The sequence below is a fragment of the Phoenix dactylifera genome, chromosome 7, assembly GCF_051530095.1.
Source record: "Phoenix dactylifera cultivar Ajwa chromosome 7, Ajwa_hap1_PhDact_Kaust_v1.1, whole genome shotgun sequence".
Lineage (NCBI taxonomy): Eukaryota > Viridiplantae > Streptophyta > Magnoliopsida > Arecales > Arecaceae > Phoenix > Phoenix dactylifera.
The window spans coordinates 20,424,889-20,437,072 of record NC_143196.1 but is presented as its reverse complement, the minus strand read 5'-3'; the positions used below and the strand labels follow the sequence as shown (position 1 = coordinate 20,437,072).

The following is a 12,184-nucleotide window of genomic DNA, read 5'->3' as shown; positions in this document are numbered from 1 at the left end:
CCAATAGGGTGCAAATGGGTATACAAGAAGAAGATAGGAGCTGATGGCCAAGTAGAAACCTACAAGGCCAGGCTAGTGGCAAAAGGTTTCAGGCAAAAACAAGGCATTGATTATGATGAAACTTTTTCGCCAGTAGCTATGCTCAAATCTATTCGGATTATCCTTGCTATAGCTGCATACTATGATTATGAGATATGGCAGATGGATGTCAAAACCGCCTTTCTTAATGGTCACCTTGAGGAAGAGGTTTATATGACACAGCCAGAGAGATTTGTCTCAAAAGGGAGAGCAAATCAAGTATGTAGGCTTAAGAAATCCATTTATGGATTAAAGCAGGCATCTAGGAGTTGGAACATCCATTTTGATATGATAGTCAAAGAGTTTGGCTTCATTAAAAATATAGATGAACCTTGTGTGTACAAGAAGACTAATGGGAGTGCTATTGTCTTCTTGATATTATATGTGGACGATATATTGGTCATTGGAAATGATGTTCCAATGATGCAATCGGTCAAGACTTGGTTATCAAAGAAATTTTCCATGAAAGACTTGGGTGAAGCATCCTATATACTTGGTATAAGGATCTATAGAGATAGATCTAAAAGGATGCTAGGTTTGTCCCAGTCTAGGTACATTGATAATGTGCTGAAGAGGTTCAGCATGGATGGAAGTAAGAAAGGTTTCTTACCCATAGGACATGGCATACAACTCTCTAGGAAGATGTCTCCTAAGACATCTGAAGAGAGGAATAGAATGAGTTCTATTCCCTATGCTTCAGCAGTAGGGTCGATCATGTATGCTATATTATGTACCAGGCCTGATGTAGCTTATGCCTTAGGTATGGTAAGTAGATTTCAGGCAGATCCCGGGGAGGATCATTGGAAAATTGTGAAAAGCATTCTCAAATACTTGAGAAGGACTAGAGATGTTTTTCTGATTTATGGAGGATCAGAATTGAAACTAGAAGGCTATTCAGATTCTAGCTTTCAATCTGATCCAGATGATAGCAAGTCAATCTCTGGATATATCTTCACTTTGAATGGTGGAGCTGTGAGTTGGAAAAGTTCCAAACAGCAAACTGTAGCTGACTCAACTACTGAGGCAGAATACATAGCTGTTAGTGAAGCTGCTAAGGAAGCAGTCTGGATGAAGAAGTTCATCACAGAGCTGGGTGTAGTTCCTGAGATTGTCGGACCAGTCCCAGTTTATTGCGATAACACTGGAGCAGTTGCACAGGCTAAGGAACCAAGGTCTCATCATAGATCCAAGCACATTTTGAGACGCTTCCACCTTGTTCGAGAGATAATCGAAAGACAAGACGTCAAGATTGAACGAGTAGACACAAAGAACAATATAGCAGACCCATTTACTAAAGCTCTACCACAGCAGCAATTCAATCGTCACCTCGATTGTATGGGGTTAAAATATAAGGGCGATTGGCTTTAGTGCAAGTGGGAGATTGAAAGAGTAGATGCCCTATAAGCCAATCATTTGATGGGTTTCTCTTTGTAATCCTCCAAATCATGTACTTTGACACTCGATATATATCAATAAAGGCATTGTGTTTCATCATTTGCTGCTTATCTATTTTATTATTGGATGATGAACCCCATAAATTAGGACATTGATTTTAGGGTTATGATGAGATTATACCAGTGAGACCTAAAATCCTAAAATCCTAATTTAGAATATTCCCAGTCAAATTGGTATATTGAGTCGGGGATCAATATTACCGGAAAGACTGGCACATCTTATGTATGCTCAATGTAGAGGGTGATTGATCTCACAATCACTTGTGTGAGACACTAATACAAAGATGTGGGTGCTCATTAGAGGAATGAGTTCACTGAAATGACCAGCCATGAGAACATCTTATGGATTCTTACTTAATTATCAAAAGATGGTTCTCATAGTGGGAGTTGTGCAAGTGATCCTTAGACCTGAGATCACCATGGTACCTTGTGCACTTGAAGCTATATTTTGGTTTACCCTCATTCACGACATTGCGTTGTGTACGGGGTATTCTGGATATGGTGGATTTTGTACGAAGGTTGTGAGTAGGTCAACAAGGAATCAGTCACTTCTAGTAAGAGAAGGTAACATCCTACTTACTCTAATCTTATGATGATTCACGAAGCCTTTGATCAAAGCAAAATGAATATTAGAAAGAGTTTCTAATGTTTCATTGTTTGAATTATCATATAAAAGATTGAGAGAGACATGAATAAGTGATTGAGTTTGATATTGATCCATGCTCGAGCACTTATTCAGGATGTAGTATGACTGAGGGATTGAATTGCACAGTAACTTTCCACTGAAGGGTATGTTTGGATTTGTCCAATACATTCCTCATCTTCCGGGTAGACATGATACGTTGCTAGACGTCAATCATGTCTTGTGGGTTGATCGGATCAAAGAGTTTGATTAGATCAAAGCATCAGAAAGGTTCTGATTGCTAAGTCAGGTTTAGCACTAAATTGAACCTAAATTGGATTAGAGGTATTCTAATCAGGTTAGGTCAACTTGCACCTGCACCTACTGCTGGCTAAGATAAGGAACCCAATGGGTCACACACAAGGGAATTGATCAAGGGTCTAATTGGATTAGATCATGTTTGCAAGATGAACATGCTAGCACGTGTTGCAAACCCTAGCTCCTGATTCAAATTAAATTCGAATATGATTCTTAGATTTGGTTGATCTAATATGATTAGATCATGACCTAATATGGGTTAGCCAAGAGTTGAAACCCATTTGGCTTTAATTAGACCTGATTTGATTAGGTTTAATGTTTTCTTTAAGTTGGTTAAACCCAATTGGATTGGGTTTGATAGGGCCTTCACTTCTGGACCATTGGATGGCTTCCTGGATGAAGGATCTGGTCCACTGGTTAGCGCCTGAATCTGGACCACTGGATGGCTCTCTGGATGAAAGATCTGGACCGTTGCTCAGCGCCTGAATCTGGACCATCGGTGATGGCATCTTACTTCTGGACCATTGGATGGCACCCTGGATGATGATGTCTTGATCTGGACCATTAGATGGCACCTAGATCTGGACCATTGGCTTTGGTTCACTGCATTTGGGCCCTTGGATCATCAGGATTTAAGAGGGAGATGTGAGAAAGAAGTTGATACACCCTTCTCCTTAGCACCCCATCATGATGGGATGCATCTCTTGGCACATGCCTCATCATGATGAGGTGTGTGGATGGGATGCATCCCTTTATGATGCATCCCTCCATCTCTTATAAATAGGAGGTGCCTTGGGGTTCTAAAGATCATCCAAGAAAAAGCCTCTCCTTCTCTCTCCCTTATCCCTTCTTTCTTACAAGCCTCTCTCTTTTGTCCTAACCCAAGACAAGAGGGTCTTCTTTAGGACAAAAAGGCTAGTGAATGTTTTAGAGGTAGAAAGGAAGAAGTGAAGGAAAATCAGCCAATTAAATCCTTTGGAAGGATTGAACAATTAGAATCAAGTTTTGGTGGAGCTAGAGTCTTGAACCCATTCCTGTGTGGATCAACATCGGAGGGTGAACATTTGGGCACCTTAGGACATCTTCAGACATATTGGATATAGCGTGATAGGTATTCTTCTATACCAAGATTATATTTTCTACATTATTTGGTTATACTATTAAGGTGATCTTGGCTTATTAGGGTTTCATATAATGGGTTTTATAAGAAAATTTTATAATCCCGTATCTTCCGCTGCGCCCTAGGGCACTGGGAAACCCTAACACAAAAATGATGCTGATTGTTTGAAAATGATTTCTGAACAAAAATAAAGCAACTAATTTCAGAGGGTTTTTTTTCCTTTTTAATAAGCATTTCAGAGTTCTTTATCCCTTAATAAAAGCAGAATTAGAAATTTAAATTTAATTCCAGAAAGTACCTTCGTCACTTGACTAATAAATAATAATATCAAAACTAAAACAATCCATTCTGAACTCACATCAAATGGTTTGCTGAATCAGTAAAATCAACTAACAAAACTGTGTCATATAGAACCAAATTCCCTCTGAAATCTTAATCTCAGCCAAAATAACCACGAAAAAAAGTGATAAACTGAAGAGATGGAAGGGCCTAGGAAAAGACACATACACACAGAGAGAGAGAGAGAGAGATGAAGATCATCCTTAATCACTTCAGCAGTCACGAACTAGTAATAAATTCTTACAATGGTATCTTCAAATCAGTATCAGTCTTTGGCCGACCAACAAATCCTCTTAAAAGAAAGAAGTTGTGAATTTCAATTCTGCAGGAAAGCACACATTAAATGCGAATGGCAATTTGATATAGCCTCGCACTCTTAATTCTACCACCACACTCAGAAAAAATTCCATACTTACAGATTCCTAGAATTCCTAAAATAAAAATCCTACTCAAACTTCTCTTCAAAAATACCATAGAATAAAATAACAAAAAAGAAACAACTTTACAAACAAAACTAGGTTGTGGGGCCCAAATGACATGAAATTGTGGGAAGATAATCTCTTTGCTTTCCCAATCTGGGTTCATACTTAAGGAAGGAAACTTCTAACCCAGGAAAGCGCCATGCTGTTGTAGATGTTTTCTTTTCTTTTATCTGTTGAAATTCTATTTATACGAGGGTTCTCATGAAGTGGTTAGTCAATTTTATAATCTCGTTCTTCACATTGTCCAAACGATGACATTTCAGAATTCAAATAGTCATCAGTTATCATATCTAGGCCATCAAATGTTTCATAAGTACATTAACAACATTCTTTTACAACCCAACCCAACAATAACTTAATTCAAATATTCGTCTAAATCTAAAGGGGATAGCATAAACTAGGCAACAGAGTACAACAGCTAGAAACTATTATTTCTTAGGTCCAATTAAGCAACATTTACACCAAATCCATATCCTAGATGCGCGACCATTAATAAAAGCTCTTATTTAAGGCTCTCCCTGTTTCACACCTCAAGCAAGGCTCTCCAACATCCAAATACACCTTCGGACTCAATGGTCAAGCTATATGAGGCATTAAATCACATATAGGAAGCCTTGTACGTTATTTTATGACTCTCATCATAAGTGCATTAAGTTTGAAATATAGTTCACCAAAAGTGCAAAAGAAGAGAAACTTGTCTTTATTTCTACAAGCATTGGACACTGTAACACATATTATAGAGTAGCATGCTTATCACATGTTGGCCACAGTTTGAGCATTATGCAAAAGGCTTTGCACTAGTATTGCATGACCAAATGCAAAGATGTCCTTAAAACAACCTAATGAACCTGATATGGCCATTATGAGTTTTTAGTTGTGCCTTATGGATGGATTAACACCCCCAACATCATTCAAGTATTTAATGAGTCGAGTCTTCAAATCAAGGAAAGCCGTACCGGTCCGTACCGGCCGGTACGGGCCGGTACGAACCGGTCCGGTGCTTGACCGGTACCGGAGAGCGATGAAAACCGGTATATCCGGTTTTCATCTGTGTACCGGCCGGTACGGACCCCGTACCGGCCGGTACGGGACTCGTACCGGTGCGAACCGGCCGGTTCGCACCGGTACGGGTGGTTTTTTTTTTTTTTAACGAAACCACAGCTTCGCGCTGTGGTTTCAAAAACCACGCGCGCGCGTGGTTTCAAAAACCACGCGCCGCGCGTGGTTTTAGGGAGAAGTGGCCCACGGGGCCACTTCTTTCAATTTTTTTTTTTTTTCGGGGAACCACAGCGAGGCGCTGTGGTTCCCAAAACCACCGCGGCGCGTGGTTTCAAAAACCACGCGCCGCTCGTGGTTTTGTAAAGGAAGTGGCCAACCGGCCACTTCTTTCAATGAAAAAAAAAAAAATAAAAAATTGCTGTGGCCGACAGGCCACAGCTTTCTCCCTTTTTTTAATAGGAAAAGGAGTGGCCGGAGGCCACTCCTTCCCATTAAAAACCAAGAAGCGGCCGACCGGCCACTTCTTTCCGTACGAATTTAACATTACTAAGCTGGGATTTTCTGTTAATCTGGGATTAACTTAAGCCTCTCGTTCGGTTATAAAAACCGAACGAGGCTCACTTCTTTCCCAAACAATTTGAGGTTGAGACTTGAGAGGTTCTAGTTAAGGTGCGGAGACGGAAAGATTTGAGAGATAGCGAGGAGGAGGTCCTGCCCAAAAAATCCAGCGGAGACTATTTAAGGTGCGGTTTTTTTATCCTATATTATTTCATTAATTTTGTTAATAATTTATTTAAAAAAAATAGTTTATAAATTACTTAAATAATAAGATAATGCAAAAATTTACTTTATTAGCTTAATTTTTTGATAAGTTGTCCTTTTATGATAGAAATGGGTTCTATTTAAGGTGCGGAGACGGAAAGATTTGAGAGATAGCGAGGAGGAGGTCCTGCCCAAAAAATCCAGCGGAGACTATTTAAGGTGCGGTTTTTTTATCCTATATTATTTCATTAATTTTGTTAATAATTTATTTAAAAAAAATAGTTTATAAATTACTTAAATAATAAGATAATGCAAAAATTTACTTTATTAGCTTAATTTTTTGATAAGTTGTCCTTTTATGATAGAAATGGGTTCTATTTAAGGTGCGGAGACGGAAAGATTTGAGAGATAGCGAGGAGGAGGTCCTGCCCAAAAAATCCAGCGGAGACTATTTAAGGTGCGGTTTTTTTATCCTATATTATTTCATTAATTTTGTTAATGAACAAAATCTATATTAATTTTGTCCTAACGAGATTCGTGTGCTGATGAGGCAGAATCTTGCTGAGGCCAAAGAAGCGAAGGAGGTGGCTTCCAAGAAGAGGGCGGAGGTCGATCGCCAAGCGGCAGAGCCACCTTCCTATCACTCTAGGGAGCCAGAGGAGGTCGAGGATCTAGATGAGGAGGAGGCAGATATTCAGGCGGCCATGCATGCAAGCCTGGATGATCAGTGGCAGCAAGAGGAGGTGGCCAGGCATAGGGCTCGATTTGGGCCCTCTGCATACGAGTCGGGCGGCGGTTCTCGAAGCACTAGACAAGATCCAGAGTTCTTGAGGACAACTTCAGTAAGGGAGGGCGTCGGCAAAGAACGTGGCCGGATTGCATCTATGCTGGGTGGTTTTGGTAGCCGAAAGAAGTCATCTAGAGGAGTTGCAGAAGGAGCGACAATTCATGATGTAGATCCGCATGCTCTCCCCAGTAGAGATTCAAGGCAGCAGAGGGTAGACACAATGTGGATGAAGGATAAGAAGAAAACTATGTGGCGAGCTATTGGATCCTGGTTTCACTTCAGCCACATCCCAGCGAATGTGGCAGACAATACATACTACAGGTCTGCCATTGCCGCCATACAAGCTGCCGGTCCCGGTGTAGCTCCTCCAGGCCCGAAGGATATATACGGTGAGCTTCTTGACAACAATAAGGAGGAGCTGGAGAATTGGATTGACTCCTACAAGAGCAAGTGGCCCATATATGGACTAACCATCATGTGCGATGGTTGGACCGGTCCGACCAGGCGGAGCATCATCAACTTCCTGACATACTGTGATGCTAAGACCTTCTTCCACAAGTCGATTGATGCTTCGGCTTCTGTGCACAACACCTCGTACATGCTGAAACTTATGGAGGATGTGATTGATCTGGTAGGAGAGGAGAATGTCGTGCAGGTCGTCACTGATAATGGGCCGCAATATAAGGCTGCCGGGCAAGTCTTGATGGAGCGGCGGCCACATATTTTCTGGACCCCATGTGCTGCACATTGTATCGATCTTATGTTGATGGACATTGGAAAGATCCGTAGGGTGCAACAAACGGTGGAGACAGCCCAACGCATTACGAGGTATATTTATAACCATAACTGGGTTCTTTCATTGATGAGAAAGTATGCAGGGGGAGAGATTCTGAGACCAGGAGTCACACGGTTTGCTACCAACTTCATCGCACTTGATAGCATACTCGAGAAGAGAGGAGCCTTACGTCAGATGTTTGCCAGTCCGGAGTGGTATGATAGTAGATATTCTTATGCCGGCTCTGAAGGGAGCAAGATAGAAGACTTGGTGACGAGACAACCATTCTGGCAGCGGGCTACTACAATAGTCAAGGCTATCAAACCATTATATGAAGTGCTGCGGGCCGTAGATAGCGAGATCTACCCCCAGATGGGATTTTTGTATCACATGATGGTCAAGGCAAAGGATCAGATTATGGAGGCAGATCCAGCACATGGCCGGTCATACATCAACATCATTGAGCAACGGTGGGGAGCGCAAATGGGTACGGAATTACATCTAGCAGGTAAACTAAGATATAATTATAGTGACAATTATAGTGATGGATATAATTATATAATTATGCTAAGATAGTCTCGTATATGTGCAGCATACTACCTAAACCCCCGGTTTCAGTACAGCATAGATGGAATTGGTATGGATGAAACACTTCTGGATGCTTTGCGTAATGTGATTTACAAGATGGAGGCAGATCCAGAAAAAGCGGCCCTATGTCTTGAAGAGGTAATTATGATTTAGTAATTACTAGCATGTGTAAGTATATCAGCATCTTCAATTATTAACATGGTTTTCTTATGCTTATTTTTCACAGAGCAAATTATTTAGAGAGGGCAGCTACAGTTTTGGCCAACGAGCGGCTGTCGTCAGCAAACACAATATGAATCCAGGTACGTGACACATCAGCAAAACATTCACCTGGTGTTACTTAGTTACTATTATGGAACTATCATATATGTAATCTTCATAAATATTTTTGCAGCTGAATGGTGGGTGCATTTTGGCGGATCCGCGAGAAATCTAAAGCGGATAGCTATCCGGATCCTCTCCCAAACAGTCTCCTCTAGTGGATGTGAGCGCAATTGGTCCACCTTCGCCCTTATCCACAGCAAACAAAGAAACCGTTTGACGCAAAAGCGCCTCAACGACCTTGTTTATGTGCATTACAATTTGCGGTTGAGGCTAAAGTGCATCCAGGAGGAAGTGGAGCTCAAGTATACAGATCCGATTTACGGGTCCTTCACCGCTGATGACGATGATCCACTACTCGGCTGGCTTGTAGGCCAGCAGCAGGAGCCCGAGCTTGACGAGCCAGGATCGCCTCCACGACCAGCTACCTTCATAGCCACCGAAGCTGGGGTCGATCCAGAGCAATGGGCTGAGCGCAATATTCCACGCACTCCCAGAGCTGATCAGCCGCAGGCACAGGGGAGCCAGACAGAGAGGGCCAGGAAAGGAAAACAAAGAATCCCAATGGAGAGTGTCGAGGAAGAGACTTGGACTAGTAGCGATGAAGGTTCTGGTGGTGATGGATCTTCTAGCCATGGAGGGAGCGGAGGACAGTATGGTACTCATGAGACACAGCCGGAGGGTGGTCTTTATTTCACCGGTGAGTCCCAATTTATGGGTGCTACACAGGATACGGACCACGGTCGACCACCTGATAGAGATCGTGAGGATATTATTGGATATAGAAGACGGGCTCCTCGAGGTCGTTCAGGAAGACAGGATACGACTGCAGATCCGAGGACATACGGATACGGATTCTATTATCCACAGCCTCAGCCTGACGAATACGGATATGGTGCATTGGATTTTGCTTCCGCCATATTTGGATGGGCCCCTACACAATCAGAGGACACCTCTCAGAGCCAGAGCGTGAGCGAGAGATCCGACAGTTCTTATAACCTGGCGCGTGTTCCTTCTGATTGGGTTGATTTGCCTCCTCCTGATTATACTTATGATCCAGATATCTACGAGAGCCATCGGCACTCGTCCCGATTTTAGATATCCTAGAGTACTTTAAATGTATGTAAATGATTGTATCTTAATTCGAAGATATTTTATGTGTATGATTTTATCATTTCGAACGGGAGGAAAACGTAACATGCAATCATGCATCATATATGTTTCAAATTTCAACCCTAAATTTAAATATGAAAATATCAAAAATCATGAAAAAAGTAATAAAAAAACATCAATTTTCATTTAATTTAAGATCCAACAGAGACAACATTAAAAAAAAAAAAGTCTGACTCGTGGAGCCCGGCCGGTACCGTACCGGTCCGGCCGGCGACCGGTACGCCGGACCGGACCGGTACGGCGGACCTTGCTTCAAATCATTCTTAGACAAGTTGGTTGTGTTTATCAACAACATCTTGATTTACTTATGAAATATGGATCATGAACAACATTGAGAACCATTTTATAGACGTCGAGAGAGAATACGTTTTGTAAGTTTTGTGGAAACTCTTTGAGATTGAGTTTTCTTTTCAAAGGGTTGAGGTGAATCCAATACTTTCTTTGTTATATTTAAATAACTAGAAAAAAAACTTTCTAGTTCACTCAGAAAAGAACTATCATTGTCAATCTAAAAAATCAGATTTTCAATATCAAAACATACAGAAAAACTGTCACCATTACTATCCCTAACTAAAAAAGTGTCATCAGAGATCAAACTCCAAATATCCCTGATATCAAATAAATAATCAGCATTTCTGAAACTATAACTGCCACTATCACTCCGACTAGGAATGTTTTTCTCCGTACCATTTTGGGGCAGTCCAGTTCAAGGGGTCTCAGAAGAAACTCCTTGTTTGCGTTACGGGAAAGCAAGTACTTTTTGTATGTAAGTCGACGTTCTGTAAGCTTTTAAGGTAGATCAAAGAGAACAGTTCCAGCTCAAGCGGATCGTCGTGAATAAACTCCTCGCTCCTCAACCAGCGGAATTTGTCTAAGATTTTGCTCACCCCTTTACCTTTTCATCAGAATCGGCATCTCTTGTAACAGAATTTGCCATCTATGACAATCTTCTTGAAAATAAACTATTTTAGTATTAAAATTTCTATCTTCTACCATTATTTTATTTGGTTTGCTATGACAGTTTACTTACTACTGGGCAACAAAGCTTACCTATTCCTTACCATTACAGATTGAATAGAGGTAGGGCTTCTTGTAGCTTCTTCAGATGGATAGATGATCAAGCAAAGGAAAGCTGCTTGGAGCAAGATTTACTTTTGTATTTCTATTGAATCATTCACAACATGAGAATATTTCTTTTAAACTTGTCTTTTTGTGAACATGGATAGATAAATTGCTTTTCCTAGATGTTAAATTAGCATTCTTCTTAGAGTTTGGGATAGAGATTTCTTATCTAATATGGTTTTAGTGATTGTCCATAAATTGAAAACTTAGTTGCCCTAAAGGCTTTCCATTTCAATGATAATGAGGAATTTGATAATTTTATATTTAAAAATATTGGTGAAATATATTTTAGAGTAATGACAGATTTGTGGCTAAGATTTTGCTATTTGATTGTTGCCCTCTTTTATGTCCACTTATATTAAGAAGTTTAAAGGAATCTAGGATGAACTAGAAGCCATCCAAAAACCTCTTCTTCAAGGAGATAATGTTGCATGGCTCCTAAAGACCTTATTGATAGATCACATTGGGAGAGTAGAACATCGTGCAGGTGGTCACTAATAATGGCCCATAGGATAAGGCTGTTGGGGAGTTGTTGATGGAGTGGCGGCCCCACATTTTCTTAACACCATGTGTTGCACAATGCATCGACCTCATGCTGATGGATATTGGGATGACTCACTAGGTCAGGCAGGTCGTCGAGACAACCCAGTCCATCACCAAATTTATCTACAATCACATATGGATTCAAGCTCTAATAACGAAGCTCACTACAGGAGAAATATTGAGGCCAGATGTTACATGATTTGCAACAAATAATATTACACTTGATAGCCTTCTTAAGAGAAAGGCAGGCTTGCACCAGATGTTTGTTAGTGACGAGTGGCAAAAGAGCAAATATGCAAGGTCTGGCACTGAGAGGAGCCACGTGGAGGGCTTGGTGACAAGCCAGTAGTTTTGGATGTAGGTTGAGAGGGCTGTAAAGGCTATCAAGCCTTTATACTCCATGCTTCGAACCATGGACCATGAAAGGTACCTATAGATGAGCTTCCTTTATCACATGATGATGGTTGCCTAGAAACAGATCAAGCAAGCAGATCTAGCAAATGCCTATTAGTACATAAATATCATTGAGCAAAGGTAAAACTATCAGATGGGTAGGGAGCTACATCTAGCAAATAAAAATATACATTGAAATAGTTGTTCATTATCCGATCTTCTAGTTGTTCAACTAGTATTATTTTTACCTTTTTACGAGTAAATTTATTTCTTATACTATCTTTCTTTTGTATTACTAGACATCTATC

General features: G+C 40.8%; 2 protein-coding genes across 2 annotated transcripts in view; one reads left to right on the top strand and one right to left on the bottom strand.

The window, feature by feature from the left end:
* Positions 1 to 12,184, bottom strand: part of LOC103719837 (glycoprotein 3-alpha-L-fucosyltransferase FUT11-like) — a 74,560-nt gene that overhangs the window by 48,120 nt on the left and 14,256 nt on the right. The gene's annotated exons all lie outside the window — the stretch shown is intronic.
* Positions 6,701 to 9,986, top strand: LOC120105270 (uncharacterized). Its single transcript, XM_089924311.1, has 4 exons — positions 6,701 to 8,244; positions 8,329 to 8,462; positions 8,551 to 8,626; positions 8,719 to 9,986. Exons 1-4 carry the CDS (start codon positions 6,720 to 6,722, stop codon positions 9,741 to 9,743), a joined length of 2,760 nt encoding a protein of 919 aa, XP_089780437.1. The 5' UTR covers positions 6,701 to 6,719; the 3' UTR covers positions 9,744 to 9,986.